This window comes from Phoxinus phoxinus (genome assembly GCF_949152265.1).
Source record: "Phoxinus phoxinus genome assembly, chromosome: 24".
Classification (NCBI taxonomy): Eukaryota; Metazoa; Chordata; class Actinopteri; order Cypriniformes; family Leuciscidae; genus Phoxinus; species Phoxinus phoxinus.
This window is the reverse complement of record NC_136899.1, coordinates 6,096,697-6,116,423: the sequence shown is the minus strand read 5'-3', so window position 1 is coordinate 6,116,423 and position 19,727 is coordinate 6,096,697. Positions and strand designations below refer to the sequence as shown.

Below are 19,727 nucleotides of genomic sequence, written 5' to 3'. Positions count from 1 at the left end.
AAATAATTGAAAATGCAATTTCTTCTACTCGCCACCAGAGCGCAGTCAGTCTACAGTGGTGTGATTGCGACTTTGAGCAGGAACTAGAATAGCACAGATTTGATACAGCATTCTTATTTTCCACATTATTACAGATTATTACGCAAATTATTACAGTAATCAGATTAATACAGTACATTTCATTTTCTTGTCGACTATCCAAAAACCTAGTTTATGGTTCCAGGATTATGCATGCTGTGTAAATCAGATCCATCAACATGATTGTCCTGCATGTGTGTCACTCTCCTCCCTCCACTTCATTAGGCCCTATGCGGAAAGGATTCCATTCTCCAGACCTTTTCCTGAGGAAATAGAGAGTGGGCTAACTAACACACGTACAGGAAAAATGAAACAGGCCTGACTAATAGGAATGTGATTATGTAAAAGCTTCTTTGCGCTTTAATTTGTATTAATAGTCTGTGCTGTCTGCCAATGTAGTACAATGTGAAATTTCTAGAACTCCAGCTGCCTGAAGACAATTATGAGTGTCAAGCTATAATTCTGGAATCAATTTTGGGGCCTCAGGAGGGAAACATTATGAGTGGATAGTGTTGTTGCATAAATCAGGCTCAATTTCATATTTCACCAGCACTACTTGATCATGTAAAAAAAAAATATAATACATAATGTTCATTAATATAGTAGTTTTTTAATAATTGTATTTACATTTTAAATTATAATGTATATATATATATATAGCCTAAAGGGTGATTTTAATTTTTATCCCTTTAAGTATGAGCACTAACAAATCAAAACTGTTCATTCATGACAACCATAAGCAAAAACCGATTGTTTAACCAGAGGAACATTCCTCCCTCCAAGGAGAACAGGCTCAAAGTTACAGACAACCCTCTGTTTGAATCAACTCAGTCCAGCACTCTGAAAAAAACACTGATGTGTGTGTAAGAGAAAGAGAGCAGTGGTTTATGCATTCATAGCAAGGTTATGTAATGTTCCAGAACCTTTGCATTACTTAGACCAGAGAGGTCTGGACTCTTCAGCTGGATTCCTCTTCAATAGCGCCGTTCAAAATGGCTCTCATGCAACAGACTGGACTCTTTGGCAAGATGCCAGCCAGCCACCCAAAAAAATACAGTAGGAAGGTCTGTTTTTCTTCCAGTGGATTCACTGCCAAAGTGAACGGCGATTTTCTTTCTACCGCCGTGTCTCAGATTTTGTTCACATGTGTGCTAGTCTTCCCTCTCGACGTGCGAGGACATTCCTCACTGGTTGGTGATTTATCTCAGAGTACTTTTATAGAAATTGAGAGCATGTCATAATCCCCAGGGCCGTAAATGCCTGTGTTGTTGTAAATCTAAAAGTTAATGCATCTGCAAATGTGCTTCCATTGCTTTCAGATGACATCCACCAATGGGTTACATCTACAATCTTCAAAATCAAGGTTCCAAATAAAAGCGAAAAATGTTTTGCAGTCAGCAGAGAACCCTTTTAATAATATCTCTAATGAATCCAGGTCTTTCGAAAACCATCTATGAGGAAATAACCTATCAATCAATATTTAAAGAAACTATAATGTAGTTTTTAATATCCTAAGAACCATAAATAATCAATTTGGCCTTCAATGAAAAATGCTCCTTAAAAATATCTTTACAATGAACTTTGAATATTGCACTGCAAAAATTGTTTGTTTTCTATACAAATATCTAAACATTCTTAAAGCCACACCGCAGACTTTGTGACCTAAAGAGTTGACGCATACGAGTTATTTTAAATGATTCCTCAGGCCAATATACAGCGTTTGACACTATTAATGCTCCGAGCGGGGCTGCCCTCTTGAAATACCGCCTATGTAAGTTTGGAGAAGATGGACCGTCGTTGGACAGGTCATGTGACCTGGAGAACGTATCGCTTTACGGCCGTCCATTTATTATTAAGTGGATGTCTTCTAGACTTTTACGACAGTGCTGCGGCGCTTGTGGCCTCTAGGGGCGGTAGACGTGAAAGTTACAGGTCTAGTGCCCCTAGCGCCCGAAAAAGTTCCGCGGTGTCTTTAAATCGAGATTTTAAAAAAAAAAAATGTGCGAAAGACCAAGAAAGTGTTTAGAATGTAAAGATGGTCAATTTATTGATTCCACGCTTACTCAAACTGAAAGATATTTTATTAAATATTGTCTTTTATATATATTTATTACATATATTCTAACATTACCCATGTGGTTTCCAGTCCTGATGATTGTAATTCAGGCCTGTTGCTGTTTTCCGCCTGTTAATAGAACAAACTATTTGACTAATTGGTTGTAAAACAGAGGAAGTCTTACCTTCTCTTTTATAAGCTGACTAAATGTGAGAAGGTTCACATCATGCTGGAGAAATGTGCCCTTCATTGTTCAGAAGCTGATGTCATAAATGCTCTTACTTTGCTGTAAATTCACCTTTTTCTGCTTGGGACGTCATATGAAAATGACTGGGCTTCATAAAGATAACATATGATTCTCGACTCAAATCCAGCTGTTTTAGATTAACGGGAGGTTCTGTAACAGAAACTCCTTTTAATTAATAAAGAAAACCTTTGTGCATTCCAACATGCAGCACGATTTTCCTTCTCTCCGCTAAGAAAAGATCCCTCCCTTTCAGAGTTGAATATCTGGGGGATGCATTGAGATGGCTAGAGGCCACTGGTTTGGATTTGAAAGCAGAAGAATCAATACTGAACTCTTCGTTTTGAAAACCGTAGAGTCTGAGCGGCCAGGGAATGTGAGGGTTCTGCAGACAAAAAAATATCCACAGGCATGTGAGGAAGTCTCAGATGTCACAGACACATGGTTCCAGCTTGTATCCAGGGAAATTTAAACTGGGAGAGAGCTGCTATAAACCATCTGTGGTTCTCATTAAAGCCCACTTCTCAATCTTTCACCTACAATAATGATCGTAATAATGTGTAATATACATTTAAATTGATGAAATGGTTTGGTTAAAAGAAAACCGAGGCAATCTGAGCACAGACAAAACATTTTAATGCATTCCTAGAGCAAACGCTGCCAGATTTGAGGAAAAAATGGGCAGCTTTGATCAGATTTTTTAGCTTGAACCCATTTCATAGTGGGCCGGAGAGTCACACAAACAAACAGTCTTCGCCCACGTATCCTCACTGATCTTTCATCAGGCCTGTTTTCTCACCAGCGAGGATTGAAGTCCATGGTGATCAGCAATTCCTCCAAGCGTGCTTGTCTAAGGATCAGTATATCTTTGTCCTTCATCCTCTCCCCCTCTGTTCATTCCAGGATGGTTGCAGTGAGGCTAAGAAACTGCTAATGAACTCCAGGCTGTTTCCACTTCTTTTTATCCTTTATTGTTTTTGGGTCCACAACCACCTTTGTTATATTTCATTTTGGGACATAAAAATCAATAGACAGCTTATGTTATATATGTGAAGCATACCATTTAAAAAAGCTCATATCTTATTTGACCTTTGCATCATTTATAATCAGATACTATATTTTCATTATGAGTTTTGGTTTGGTTTGCTATGCGTAGGAGTTCTGGTTGTTTTTTGAAGTGTTCTTAATGGTTTTTGGTGCATTGCTATTCTGTTGCAAAGTTGTTCTGAATAGTTTTTAGTGTGTTGCTATGCGGATGCTATGACATCACATGCTTAAAGGGTTAGTTGACCCAAACAATGTAAATTCTGTCATTAATTATTCACTCTCAAAACCCGTGAGACTTTCATTCATCTTCGGAACACAAATGAAGATCTTTTTGATGAAATCTGAGAGCTTTCTGTTCCTCCATTGACAGCCATGCAACTACCACTTTCAAGCTCCAGAAAGGTAGTAAATACATAATTGATAAGTAATTCATGTGACTCCAGTCGTTTAACCTCAATTTTATGAAGCGATGAGAGTGCTTTGCGCAAAAAAAAAAAAGCATTTTACAGAATAAAACAAACTTTATTTACAAAATATTAATCTCCAACGCACGTTCACAAGAGCACCACGACGCATGCATATTGTGTTGACGCGAGAGCAGACATCGTTACGTGAATGCGCGTTGGAGATTAATATTCTTTTAAACATTTAATGATGACTTTACTACCTTTCTAGGGCTTGAAAATGGTAGTTGCGTAGGCTGTCAATGGAGAGACAAGCTCTCAGATTTCATTAAAAAGATCTTAATTTGTGTTCCGAAGATGAACGAATGTCTTATGGGTGAGGGTGAGTAATTAATGGAAGAATTTTCATTTTTGGGTGAACCCTTTAAGACTTCATATTAGGGGTTTGGTTGAGCAATAATAATAAGTGATGCTTGCCTTTACAAACACCACTAACTCATGACAAACTAAAGCTTTGGCACAGTGATGTCTGCACATGGTTTTGGCCCCGGCTCCTCAACAGCAGCGTGACGCAGTATACAAAAGCTGCGGCACCGGTTAAGTTCTTGTCTGCCTTTAAAGGCTTTCTGTGGTTGCTGGGGTAACAGTCTTTTTCGGACCTTCTCTATAATTGAGTCTTGCGTTTTTGTCCCGGATTCCACAGCCAGCACAAAGCACTGATTATGCCGGAGTAACTTAGTCGGGAGGGGCAGGGGGCAGCACTTGAGCGAATGCCATTGCTTTCTCATGAAGCCGATTGTCCTGTACGCACGGTTATACTTTTACATGGTCCTCTCCTCATGTGGACCCACTTATAGCAGTTTAACCGAGTTCACTGACACCCAAATTTAGCACTAACATGTTACTTAAATTAGTAGACTCAGTTCTTCATTTATGACTAGAACCACAAGTGCTTTTCTGAAGCAATGAACTACGTATTGAAGAGAATTCTTATTGGCCCAAATCACTATGGAATCTCAGAATGACCCAGAATGCATGTTATCTGATGCACATATAAATCCTCTTCTGCTCTTGATTCGAGCCTGTCAATCCAGCTCAAACTAGTCCAATACTTCTGGAATGTTCCATCATGAGCCCCATCACACCATTTTACCATTCCGTCATGTTTCGGTTGACCAAGAAGGGAGAAAGGTCACGGCATGGGAAGCGTAATTCAATTCAGTGGTGCGCTACCCGTTCCAAATCCCTCCACAGACGTCGGCTGAACTCAGTAAAGTCATCAAGTGCAGCATTTCATTCACTTAATTGAAGGTTTAGAACGCAAAGACGCAGAGCATAATTATTTTTTTCCCCCCAGGACACAAACAAATGTTGCCAGTAATTCGTTTAAAAACTAAAATCTGTACGATTTTGACACATACAAGCACAAAATGCAGTAGTTCCACGAATTGCTGCACAGACATCGACTTGCTCTACTTTAGATTCTGGTTTACACCACTTTGTGTGGTTATATAACCGTTTCCAGAAACTCTGGGCTATCGACACAAGGAGCAGCTTCCAAACGCCTCTGAGGCTAGCCTCAAAAACACAAGATTTATGGCTCCGCTGTGATATTCGGGCAGAGTCAGCGCACATCTGAGGCTCTGTGCCACTTCAATTCACCCTCATAAAAGATACAAGAGCAAAGAACCAAATAACAAAATCAGGGCAGTTTCACAAACCACACCTCAGCTTTACATAAACTCTGACTGCTAGGAAAAAATGTGTTATTTAATCCTGATAAAACCAAAATCAATTAGGATTTATAGATTATCAAGCTGCTATTTTTAACATTAAAATGCAATAATGGTCAAAATAATAGACATACCGTACATGGAGAACCAAGTATTGACGACATTCAATACTTTATTTATAACATAAAATTTATTCATAAAAGAACCATATAACAGAAGGTTTATAATGAAAAGCAGGGCAATAAATACAATGGGAAAGATTTTTTTCCGAAATCATGGCACAAAAAACTAAGCAATAGCGAAAAGTTTTTGGTCGTCCAGTCAGCTAATCTTTAAAATGCTAACATTTGTAGCTTGTACAATTTCCAGGCATTTGGAATTCTAAATGGAATGACTAAGGAAGGAATGTCTTCGGAAGGCTTTCAGTCCATAGCGGTCTGTAAGAGCGGGATTTCAATGGTGGATTAGCTTTAAAACTAGCGATACTGATTTTCTGTGATGCAAGGTCAAAATAAAACTCAAAAGACAAGGCATAGGGCATAAAACAAAGAATCATACTGCAAAAACTAGATAATTCTCTTAACAGTTCTCCATACTTCATAAAAAACACTTAAAAAATTATAAAAGATCTGTGTCACCATTGTTAATGTGTGGTCACATTAGCGATAAAATCAGGGAAATTTTGCAGGCAAAAAAAGGTCCATTGTCTCTTGTCAATAGCGTAGCGAAGTATAAAGCACCGCGTAAACAGAACTCACTTTCAAACCAAGCAGCTTCAACATGAGTGAAATTTGCATGGGGAACTTTTTTGCTCAAGAGGACTCCAATTGGAATGACTGGATTTCACCCGCAAAATTTCACTTGAGCTACGGTAAATGTGACCGCACCTCTAGGATGGCAGATTGTAGATTATATCTCACCACTCACGATCATTTTACCCAAACACATGCGCTGGGAGGGGAAGGGTAACTGTGAGAAGCAAAAGGCATTGCAAAAAAACTTGCTCTGTTGATATACATGGTTGGTGTTAATACTGCTTTGACTAACAGCGCAGCAGAGTTCTCTAGTAGTCGATACCCTGGTCGTTGTAGTGCCCTCTGTACTCATCGTGGTATTCGCCCTGGTACTCCTCCTCCTGATATTCAGCCTGATAGTCACTATCGCTGATTTCTGAGCCATTCGTGCCTGTGCCCTGGCTGCCATTGGCGTGGATCATGGGCTCCGTGGGGGTGGCGCAATACTTGGGGTCGTAAACCTGCCGTCCCAACCCGTACACGCTCATACCCTTCTGAGAGGCCACCTTATTGGTTCCCATTTGCAATGAGATAGTGGAGTTGTCAACTGGTTGCAGAGCTGCCTTCTGGTCATAGATGTCCCTCCTGGTGCCTGGGGCAGACATACCAGCCTGGAGAGAGATAGACACAAGAAAAACATGTCATTTTCGATAACTTGACCTATTTGTGTGCTGTGTTGTTGGTACAAGTCTATCTTTGGGTATACCTGGCTGGCTCCTTTATTGGTGCCCATTTGCAAGCTGATAGTGGTCTGGTCGTAAGGTTTCTCTGTCTGTGTCTTGGGGTCGTAAAGGTGTCTCCTGGTACCGTAGGCGGTCATACCAGCCTGGCTTGCGCATTTGTTGGTTCCCATCTAAAATGAAAGTCAGAAACACTTCAAAAAGTGCTTCAAAAATCACCTGTAGAAGATCCTAGATGGTCATTGTTACTCTCCAATCAACCTTACTCTTTATGAACTACTCCCCGAAGCAGCTGATACTGGTTGTTTAGCTGTTTGATTCTAGATTTGGTTTTGTAATTAAAGGGTTTTAGGTTTAAACGCCACAATGGGCGATCCTTGATCTATCACTATTGTGGCCTTTAGTAGCCGCCTAACCAGAGGTTATTCCAGTCGCTTTGGACAAAACCATCAACTGAATAAGTCATTCATAATGCGCCTTCCCTTCATGCCCAGTCACAGATCAAATGAGGTAACACTGTGGTCAGGCTTCCTTTAAAAACAATGTATGATATTCATCCAGAAACATTAAGGGAGCTCTAGGAAAAGTGCCTATAACCTGAAGTCCGATGACACACTGGCCAGCCTTCATTTTCTCCTCATCAAAATGTCTCTGCTGCTTGTCTGCATATTTCACGCCAATGTCGACATTTGTTTCCATGCCTTTGGTCTTTGCCTGTTGAAAAAGAAATAAACGTTTCATAGTTGCAAAATATCAAATGTCAATAATATGTCTAAAATGCCAATTTCTGGGTTTTACCGAATATTCAACAAGACTCAAATTTAGCAGAATTGAATGACTAGTAGACGTACCATACTGGCCAAAGCGAGAAGTGTGGTCTGGACTTGCGTCAAGTTCCCGTTTTCGAAGAGGTCGTTGGCCTCAAAGATGTCGTTGGGCTTCACCCCGTAGGCTAGGATGGCTTTGATGAAATTCCCAAGGTTCTCTAGCTGAGGGAACAATGGTAACAGTAAGGGTGTGTTTCTCAGTAAAATTATTGGTTACCTCATTTTCAGATAAAAAGAGTTAAGAGATGAATCAAAGACTGCATGAATGGGTCCATTTATTCTTACAGATTCTTCAGAGCTTTTATACTATAGGGTCTATCTGCAGTTGTTAGGAGCTTCCTCTTCATGCGTCATGTTTTCTCAGCTGCCTTTCCTAGTATTTGCCAATCATTTTATTTGAACACTGTATTGTAAGTCACTTTGGAAGAAAAGCGCTTCTCACTTTTTTAAAGGGACTAATGTGGATGAAAACAAAGACCTCAAGAGTCTCTAAAAACATTTACCTTATGCCAGTTTAACTGTGTATGGTTTATTTTCTTTATCGATCCAGGCTGAAGCTTGTTTATCAATCTGAAAAGAATAAAAACAGAATCATTTCAATTATTTAATTTTCCATATCCATCACATATATAAGCATCTTCTATGGGCACATTGAAGGTCAAGGGTGTAATTTCAGTACTGCTAGCATCACCAAATTGAATGAAGAAAATAATGATTGTTTCAAACAAGTTTTCTGCCATTGGTCAGTCAAACAGATAGTCCAACCCCAAATTCATGTCATTGGTTGAGCCACTGTCATAACATCTGGCCGGAAAGCTCAAAAGCTATATCACCCTGTAGCCTAAAACTGGTTGCCCACTGAAGCTAAGCCTGGTTGGTACCCTGGATGGGAGACCTCCTGGTGTTAGTGAGACCAGCAGGGGGTGCTCCCTGTGGTCTGTGTGGGTCCTAACGTCCCAGTATAGTGACGGGGGCACTATACTGTCAAAAGAGCACCGTCCTTCGGATGAGACGTAAAACTGAGGTCCTGACTCTCTGTGGTCATTAAAAATCCCATGGCACTTCTCGTAAAAGAGTAGGGGTGTAACCCCGGTGCCCTGGCCACATTCCACTCATTGGCCCTTGCCAACCATGGCCTCCTAATAATCCCCATCCACTGAATTGGCTCTATCACTCTCTCTCCTCTCTCCACCTATAGCTGGTGTGTGGTGAGCGCACTGGCACCATTGTACTGTGGCATCCGTCGAATCATCCAAGTGGATGCTGCACACTGGTGGTGGTTGAGGAGATTCCCTTATATGATTGTAAAGCACTTTGGGTGTACAGTACTACATATGAAAGCGCTATATAAATGCCTCATTCAAACAAGCAATGCTATGATAGTCTTCAAGCCTGACAAAGCCGGTGTTTAGTAGGTTTAGCTGGTCAGACAAGTCAAGTGGCCTCCCATTCTGACCAGCTGAAAAGTGCCCAAAACCACTCTAAAAACTGACCAACTCTGAGAACATCAAAGACCAGCAAACTAGCGTAGGCTGGTTTAAAATGTTTTTTTTTTTTTTGTATTTCAGCAGGGGAACCTTGCCCACATGGCCAAGTATGTTTATGTTTACCAACTCACTCGCACAGTATGACGCCATCCTTAAGGCCTTTCTGAAAGCTGTCTCCGATCGGCATGCCGGTCACCTCCTCGATCCAGAAACGAAGCTCCTCCTCCTTCTGTAGGTCATATTTCTGTGCGATCTGATGAGAAATAAGCCAATCAGTGAGTTGGCCAATACACATCAGTCAGTTATGAGTCAAACCGGCTCTGCGTTATCATAGTTATGTGTCCAGGATAATCTTACTTCAGATTCTATAGTTATGTGTCAGCATGCATGCTTATCTCAACTACTGTAATGTCAATACACTTCTACTCGCACACAACGTGTTTGACTTCAAAACACATGACACAGGACCAAAACAGCAGTTTGAAACATTAAAAAACGCCTCTTTGCCTGTTAAAAGCTGCATTAGAGCAAATGGAAAATCATCAAATGCAGCTTAATCAAATCAGATTGCCAATAAAACCTCTTTTCTGGCTTCCTTTGTATTTTTCCTTTATGAATAGAACTGTTGGCCTTTTAAAGCATGTGATGCAACACCGTCATGCGATTCCACCAGCAACAGAGCATAAAATCCCCACAAAGAGTCGCCGCATGAATCTATTCTGGCCGTTTCGCTTTCTCAGGACTTTTCTGACTGTAAATACCACCGTTGACCTGCTGACATTGAATAATGTACTCAGAACGGACAACTACGACTAACAACAGAATAAACTAGATCTTTACAAAATGCCTGAATGTAATATGAGAGTTGTTTGCTTGTGCAAAAGCATCCTATGGCATTTGCCAAGGTATTTGGAGGGGTTTTTAGTGCACAAAAGAGCCCATCCTTGTTGATACTGTGGTCATAAATATGGCCTCAGTTGCCTTTAATGGATGTTTAGTTGTCGATCCAGTAGGCGGTAAAGTAAGTCTTAGAAAAGTAATAGTACACCTCTAATTAACAAGCTGCATGATTGGAGGCATCAAAGTTTAATAGTAGGGGTTAGTACGTTTAGCAAACCCCAAGTATGAGTAATAGTAAAAGTGAAGCATGCCTTTTGCAAGCACTTTTAATTAATACAGACACTCAAAGTATGTTTTTCTTCTTCATGAGTGCTAAACACTACTTCAGCTTCAAGTACAAATCTTCAAAAACAGATTACATGTTTGTTTTATTCTGTTAATAAATAAAAGGGCATTAAATGCTTCAGTTTCCACACTTACAGCCAGATTAAACCCATTTAAAGCAGCTATTAATATAAGTTCCAGGAAATGGCTTTTACAGGGACTCCATTTCACGTTCAGTGTTCAGGGTCAGACTGTACAAAGACAAAGCTAAATGTGGCCATCAAGATTGATCATGAGAGAGAGAGGGACAAAGAGACATACAGTAAAGGGAAAAAGGGTGGAGAAGATATTCTCAGCAGTTGGCGTTGGACAGAGGCTCCTGGAGATCCTGGAGTCTCACTATACAGCCAAAACATGATAAGAGCTTCCCTCGCGTCCTTCAAGAAGCAGTCTGCTATCTCAAACCTTATTTCCAGCACAAACACAGTCCTAACCCTTCAGATTTTACACAGAAACTCTTCCTTAGTCCTCTTAGCATTTAGCTTTTGTTTTAGGTCCTATGCTAATTTCAAGACCATAGAAGTGGAGGGAAACGTGTGCCAACAACAGCAATATTTTTTGGTCATGGTAATATTATGTTTTGGACAAACTGCACAAAATTATTCTGTTTCTGTCAGGTAACATATGTGCTTTGTTTACACTTCTGTTCAAAAGTTTGCGGTTGGTAAGATTTTTTTACTGGTTTCGAAAGCTTCTTATCCTCACCAATATTACAATAATTTAAAATAATGTTTTTATACGTGAAAAACATTTTAAAATGTAATTTATTCCTGTGATTCACAGCTGAATTTTCAGCATCATTACTCCGGTCTTCAATGTCACATGATCCTTCAGAAATCATTCTATTATGCTGATTTGCTACCATTTAAACACTTTGGTATTTGAATATGACACTAATTTAGAATCACAACAATATAAAAAAGAGTGAACAATGTCTCAAATTGTGTTCAGAATCACCAAAGTGATTTCAGTATGATACAATAATGTTTCAGCTCTAGACTCTTACTGTTTGCCAACGACTGTCTCATTTGTGCCTATTTTTATTTCTCCTGAGGGATTTTAAGATATAGCTTGGGGCCCATAAACTTCCATAGAAGGTCTCTGAGCAAGCTGAAGATCAATAATCCTCCCACACTAAAGCCCAGCAGTCAGAATGTGAGACCACTAGGAAAAAATGGTGTGTGGGGTGTTGCGGCAGTTCACTTGTGCAATTTGAGGTCAGCCGAGATAACTTTTCTTCTCTAATGACAGACAAAAAAGCTAAACCGTACATAGTCTCTCATCTTAGAAGAACTGCAGAACTTTTGGTATGCTTCAAATAGTTCAAAAGAGCACTAGATGATTTCAGATGTAGTGGGAGACAAAGAACGTTATATCTCTGATATAATGAACCATTGACTGGGATGATTTATAGTAGACATAAATCGGAAAATCAAAACTGACAAAGACAAAAGAACAGAAGAGCTCCACAGAGAGACTGAGGAAAGATTGGAGAACCATGTGCCTGTCTTGTCCTTCCTTCCACTCCACTGGGAAACCAGCCAGTGGTAGGGGAAAAAAAGAGAGAGAGAGAAAATGTGGAAAAGTGACCCTTGATGGAGATGTTGGAGGCATTTGCAGTAGAAGAACATTCTGGATGGTTGTGGGCTGATCCCGCTGGAGTCCGACCTCTAGCTCTCCTCCCCCACTCATAATTCTGAGAGCTTACTGATGACAGCACAAAAACCGAGCAAACATCTGACTGAAAAAGGTCAGGGAGTGAAAGGGCTCTCAATGCAACACGATCAATTCGACAAACAGTCCTTCAGAGATCGATAAAACAGTGATGACAACGGAGGAGGGGAGGGGTGACCTTTTCACCTTGAGTTTTTTAGGCTAACAACACATACAAACACAGAAATATATAGTTTAGCAACAAGAGAAACAATCTACAATCCTCTAACTAAATCCTATTTGTTTCCAAAATAAGCATAGCTTCTATTATCGAACTCAGTTTACAGAATGATTCAGAATTCTGCAAACTTCACTTTGCAAAAACAAAGTATGAACAAAGGAATGCATTCGCTTAACCTACTTCTCTGACTAATATTGAGTATTGTGCTGAAATCAATCATAAATGCCCACTTATTTGCATGTGAGCAACTAGTTCAGCCAGTATTAGACAATATTTAACCATGCGGTCTGGAAATACCCAGCGGAACAGACAACATAGAATCATTTGCTCTCACTCTTAGAAGAAAAGGTTCTTTTAAGGTTCTATAGGCGCTTCGTATTTGGAACCCATAAAAGGTTCTATACAGAACCCAAGAAAGGGTTCTTTCTTTTCATTATAGAACCTTTTTAGCATAAAAGGTTCTTTGGAGTTGAGTAAAGAACCCTATGGTTCTATATAGAACCCCAATGAACCCTTTTTTTCTAAGAGTGTAGAACCTTTTAGGGTTTCCAAATACGAAGCGCCTATAGAACCTTTTAAGGTTCTATATAGAACCTTTTCTTCTAAGAGTGTACTATACAGTACCTGTGAATTCAACTGAAAATAATTGTTTAAATCACAGAATGCCAGACAACATTCATCCCGAAATACAGTAGTAACTAGTTTTTTTAATTTTGTGTTAAAAATGTCTGTAATAAATATTCACGTTTAGCAATGCTAGGGGTCATAGCTAGATGATAGTTGAGCGGTTGCCAGGTTTGCGTAACAAAAGCAGCCCGATTGCTTTTCAAAACCCGCCACAGGAAAACCACAGTCCTGGCAAGATTGGTGGTTGATTGGGGATTGCTAGATAGATTCTAGGGTGTTTTGGGTGGTTGATAATGGGTTACTTACTGGCTTCAATCAAAAGAGCCCACCCTAACAAGATTTTTATATTTTATGAAGAAAATGTGTGTAATAACCACAATTCTAGGCCATTGCTAGGTAGCTCTGATTGCAAGGTTATTGCTGAAGTCGAGTGTAGAGCTGCTCGATTAATCGTTAAAAGATCGCGATGTCGATTCAAACACCTACGCGATCTTATTCTTAAATTACAACGATTCTCTAGTGTCTATTAAACCTTTGACAGAATCACACCAGAACATTTAGTGTTGGCACTACCGCTGAGCCAGAGAGAGCAGTTCTCGTACATAAGAAAAAGTATTTTCATGGTTATTTCTGTTACAAATATTCATATTTTCACAGAAGTACTGGGACAAAATTGTCTACCGAACAAAGTAAATAACCTTTTGAAAGTAACTTGGCGCCTCATTGTATCAATTACAAATGATCATTAAAATTATTAAATCATTAAAATGATTGCCATTGAATCATTTACTCAAGAGATTCGTTCACAAACGCAGATTCATCCAGTAATGAAACAAAGTGAAGACTTTGAGTCATTGGAAAAAAACATTTATTCATATCAAATAAAAAAAAAGTGTTGGTCTGAAACAAAAAATAATTACCCGGTATTCTCAATTTATCCAGAATCGTGCAGCTCTACTGGAGTGTTTGGATTGGTTGCTTGCGTATTGCTAGGTGGTTGCCTGGGTGTTCTCAGTGGTTGCTAGGTGGCTAAGTTAAAAGAGCCATTCCTAACTAGATGTTTTGAAGAAAATTATTGCTTGGTTGCTAGTGCATTTCTAGATACGCCAGCATTACAAGTTGGTTGCTAGGGTGTTTCGAGTAATTTATAGGGTGTTCTGAGTGGTTGCTGATGTATAATTGCATAGAAAAGTAAAGGATTAGTTCACTTTTAAAGTGAAAATTCTGTCATCATATACTCACCCTTAAGTTGTTTCAAACCTGTATGAATTTCTTTCCTCTGCTGAACACAAAGGAAGATATTTAGAAGAATGTCAGTAACCAGACAGTTTTTGGTTCCCAATGACTGCCATAGTAGGAAAAAAATATACTATGGCAGTCATTGGGAACCAAAAACTGTCTGGTTACCGACATTCTTCTAAATATCTTCCTTTGTGTTCAGCAGAGGAAAGAAATTCATACAGGTTTGAAACAACTTAAGGGTGAGATGACAGAATTTTCATTTTAAAAGTGAACTAATCCTTAATAACACACCTCTCCTCAATAAACCGCATGATTTTGTATCATTCATGCGTGCCATGGGATGAGTTAAACACCAAGCAGTCATAATAATGATGCTTGACTTAATCATCACCAAAATGACACAATATAGCTAATGTTTCCATTCAAAGTTGCGAATTTAACTTGGGAAAATCGCATAAAACATATGCGAATAAAGCGCCGTTTCCATCCAGTGATTCGAAGAGAACAAAATCATCACTTCCTGATAAACTGGTGCTAAATATCACTAAGAAAAGTAGGAGAAGCCAATGTATATGATAATTTTTATTATATTACTTGTTATCCTGTAAATGCGTTTCCATCATAGTTTATGCGCATGCTTTCTTATCGAAAGTTTTTTTTATGCACATTTTTACAATTTATGCACATCTTGGGGTTTCCTATCCAGCAGTTTTTTTTATGCGATATCCCAAAATGCGCATAAAAATAAATGGGTGGAAACACAGAATGACACAAAAACCACAAAGCTGTTAAAAGCTTTAGAGTGCAAAGACAACAACTTTTGGCTAAAAGGCTTTCAGACCTTGAATAAACGTTGATAAACTTAGACAAGGCTTTTTAAAGATTTTTTTTTTCAATGTTTACACTGTTATAAGATCCTGCTGTACAACAGACGCCAAACAATAGCCTCAGGAAAACACACTTTCCTGGTCTTCCTAAAATGGCAACACGGGGTTAAATCACTGTGGCTACACTTTGCAGAGCCTCATGCAATCCTAGAAAATATTGCTGATCAGCACATTGCGGGGAATGTAATGGCCCCTCACTGGGCCGGCTGCCCATCAGCAGTCACAGTACGGCAGTAAAAGTGTTTTTATGCCGAGGATCAAGATGGAATGTGGCATTAGAGGGAGATGGATGGATCAAAGCCGTCAGGTTAACCTAGTCTTGGTTTACCCGAGAACCACCGTGACCTCCCCAATCTGACCCACGGCCTCTCCCAGGACACCGGTGCTTGAGCTGTGGGACCAGTACTGGCGTATTTTCAAAACTGCAAGACGTACATGTACGCTAATGCAGAATGAGATGAGCGTGAGAGCCAAGAATAATTAAAATTTATTACAGTCTGAAAAGGTTTTCCCATGTCTGAGAGAATCAAGGTGTCTGTTGAACCCCATCCAAAAATTGGATAGGGGAATTCCTGCATATTTAATGTTCTGACAACGGAAAAGTCTTGGAAGCAACATTCAAGACAATGTATTAAACTAACTACTAAACACAGAGCTACCAAAATCAAAAACATTTCTATAGAACATTGCCAATGGCTCCTCACATTCAGGAAAGGCTGTTCTTCTATCCACTACCTGGGGGAAAACAACTGATATGATTAATATAATGTAAAACGAATGGTCACAATAAAAATAGGTTGTTAACTGACATCTCTTCCATGTGTAAAAATAAACCAGCCTGAACAATATCTTCACTGTGCTGAATTTAAACAGAGGATGATGCTTTGGCATCAAGCCCGTAATGAACGACCCGTTGTGTCTGCTGTTACATAACCAGAGGGTCATTCATTTGATTGGTAATACATCGTTTCCTATTATGTCATTTGTGGGTTATATTTTAAGGAATAAGTGTATTTGACAAGGTGGCGTGATTCGTTGACATTTACAGGCTGATGATGTACTGTCTGGGAAACTAACATTTTTAAATCTCACTGTGAGCTTCGACTTCCCACATTTCCAAAGTTCAGCTTGCAGGAAAACAAAGGCAGAAAACAGCTCTCGGCTTTCAGCAGAGCAAGAGTGCTGATGAAACTCAAGAAACGAGACAAACAAGTCTTCGGAAATCACATGACCTAAGGTTTGAAACAAACATTGTTGAGAACGTTCTCGTAGTTCCAGGTTAATACTGCTTGAAGTATAGGTATTTATTATATGAGAATAGCATAAAAATGTTTGCTTATAAAAAGTGTATTTATCTGGGCATTAACGTGGATGCCAATCAGGTTTATTAATGAGCCACTATGATGCATTAAAGTGACAGTAAAGATATGCATATGTTACAAAAAAATGTGACACTGAAGTAATGGAGCAATGATTTCAGTTTTGCATCACAGAATATAAAATAGGCTTAAAACAGAAAACTTTTTAAATTTCACAATATTACTGTTTTTGCTGTATTTTGATCAAATAAATGCAGCCCTAATGAGCATAATGAATGCTGAATATACTTTAAATGCCTGATAAATGCCTGAGGAGTCAGCACAGCAAGTCGATTCTACTAGTATTACACATGAAGAAGTACACGCCAAGATCAACAGCTCTTTATTGCAATAAAACTCAAAAGCATACTTCAAAAAGAAAAAAAAGGACCTGTAAGGATGCAAGGGACACTTTCCTGTAGCCTTTCATTGTCCAGACAAGTAAAATGGAAAATAAGTCATGGATTAAGAGGGGAAATGGTGTAATGGAACTACTTTCCACTAGAAAGTAGTCAGGATCAACGTTGCAATTTCAGCCACATGCTTTTCATTTTACACATAAAGGACCCAAAAATGAAAATGCTGTCATCACTTACTCATTACTTTCGTATGTCTTTCCAAACCTGTATGATTTTCTATCAGCGGCGGGACACAAAAAGTGAATTTTTGAGCAACATCCTGGCCCCTCTTTACAATAATAATTGAAATTGGAGCTCCAAAATGGCAAGAAAGCAACATAAAAGTATCATACGTGTTCAGTCTTCTGAAGAAATGATTGACACCTTCATAAAAGTTCATGAAAAAAGTAGCAATTTGTGAATTAATCAGTTCTTTTTGATTATTTGATTCTTGAAGATTATCAGAGAACAACTTAAATATTTGTTTGTTTGTCACATAAAGATATAGTTTCAGAAGACTGGAAATCTAGCACAAAAGTTATACAGACTACTTTTATAGTGTTTTTGCATCCTTTCTGAAACTCGAAAGCTCCAGCCTTATTGCATTTCTCTCTTTGTGTTGATGAAAGAAGGTCATAAGGGTTTGAAATAACATTACAAAATTTCTGGGTGAAATATTTCTTGTTAAGCATCTGGCTAAAAAGCAACATTGTTTCTTTGAGCCGAAGAGGTCATTAGCGCAATGCACACTTTGACAGTTCAAAGCCATAAACTGAACTCTTCTGAATGAAGCGGGATTATACACATCACAGCTGTTCCGGCAACGTCGTCACATTTTAGGAATGCTTAAAATTCCAAGATGAAACGCTTACTTCCGAAGGGGTTTGGATGAAAGACGGACAGATACCTACCAGGATTACTCACTTCAGAGGTGAAATATTAACTTGTCTGCCAAAAAATAGTTTACTTTAATTTACCTGTTGAGCTGAAACTAAGATTACTTAAGTCTAAAATAGCTCTTTAGCACTGGTGATGTCATGCTTGAGAAATTTTAATGGGGGTGTCCATCTTTACCCCGATTCACTGGCTTTACATCTTTATACACAATCCTGTCTGATTAATTTGAGAGATAATATCCTGAATAAATCACTACTTAGAAACAAGGTTATTAAACGTGCTCCATTATGTCTTCCCCAAATGACCCTCCTGCTTCTTTTGATGAGGATGTTTTCACTCAACAACTTTTTATATGACAGTCATATTAAAAATTTAAAACATGGAGATAACCTCTGACCAGCTCATCTCTGGGCAATCTAAGATCAATTTAGGATAATATGTCTCTTTTCTGTTGTTGCATTTAATGATTTTTTAAATCAGAAACTTTTTTGGGGGGTTGGGTGCTTACTAAGCACATTTTCCATTTTATCCAATTAACTCAATACTAAACACAATACATCATATTAAACATTTAAATAGATTATTATTATTTACTTAGTATTATTAATGTGCCATTTCATTCAAAATCACTTGGATTCAATCTCCACGTAACGTTCATGACCATAAGTCTTACATAATCAATAATACATTGGAGAAACAAAAAGATACATTTAAACTAAAGCATATTAAAACCAAACTAACAATAGTATCAAGCACAAACAATAAACTACTTTCAAAAGGTACAGTAGTTTCCCCATCCCATAATAGATACCACAACGGATAACCTGAACCACACATACCAAAAATGTTTACATACATGCATAGGCTAAATTAATATTCAAAAGAAAGAAATAAAGTTCAGTGTACCTTGTTTTTAACCTCCGCAGATAACCCGTAGGCTGGTCCCTTGTTAAACTGAGTCATGATTCACTTTTTGAGTTTTCTCCTGAAGTCAATGAACTGGCCAACAGAGAATGAGAAAAGTAAAGTCCTAAAGCTGCAGTAAAAATCACAGTACAGATGATTCTGTGCTCCGGGTGAATGAATAATCCTCGCGCACAGTGAGTTTACACAACAGACACTCTCTCGCGCAAAAACTTCCAGCTACTATCGCGGATTTGGGGGTGGAGCGAAGTGACTGACGCGCCTCTACAGCCAATCAGAAGCCTAGGCTCGTCTATTGTTTCTCTGGCTCTTGGTGGCCTAAGTAATAGATCACTTGGCAAAACTATTGACCGAGTTTCTGTTTACTGGAAAACTGTGCCTTATCTCTACAACTGTATGGTGTAATAATCCTTTCTTTGTCTTTTTTTACGTGTTTTTTTCTTTTTGTTGCTAGTTTGATAACTGCAATAACAAGATAAGCATTTTACTGTAACTTTTTTTTAACTAAAGTCAATTTGTGAGGTAAATTCAAATATGAATATATTAAACTAAACGGAAACTATATTAATACAATTCATAAATGATGAGTACAAAATTATTTCTCAATATCAATTAAAAATAGTTTAAACCAATAATTAGTTGAAAGTGTGAAAAATTAATAATAGCCTACTTACTGTGGTTTGTGGTTGTTATTATAATTGTATGCCTGAAGGGAAGAAACCAGTTTTGATATATATAAAAAAAGCCAGTAACAACAATTCATAAAAAGAAATCAAACGCACAACAGACACATGCAGGCTCTGTATGGATCCAATTTCTGCATTATAATTTTCGGTATAATCAAGTAGCTTTAAATAACCATAACCAATTTAGAGCATGATGTGGCCGGGGCTCTAATGTCAGGGTTTGTTTCTGTCTGAAAGGTT

General features: G+C 38.6%; 1 protein-coding gene across 1 annotated transcript; it reads right to left on the bottom strand.

The window, feature by feature from the left end:
- Positions 1–5,583: 5,583 nt before the first annotated feature.
- Positions 5,584–19,095, bottom strand: cnn3a (calponin 3, acidic a). Its single transcript, XM_079602230.1, has 7 exons — positions 18,784–19,095; positions 9,482–9,603; positions 8,367–8,433; positions 7,888–8,025; positions 7,634–7,750; positions 7,063–7,209; positions 5,584–6,967 (listed from the first exon to the last, which is right to left on the bottom strand). The coding sequence occupies exons 1-7, from the start codon at positions 18,838–18,840 to the stop codon at positions 6,626–6,628; spliced, it is 990 nt and encodes a 329-aa protein (XP_079458356.1). The 5' UTR covers positions 18,841–19,095; the 3' UTR covers positions 5,584–6,625.
- Positions 19,096–19,727: the final 632 nt, after the last annotated feature.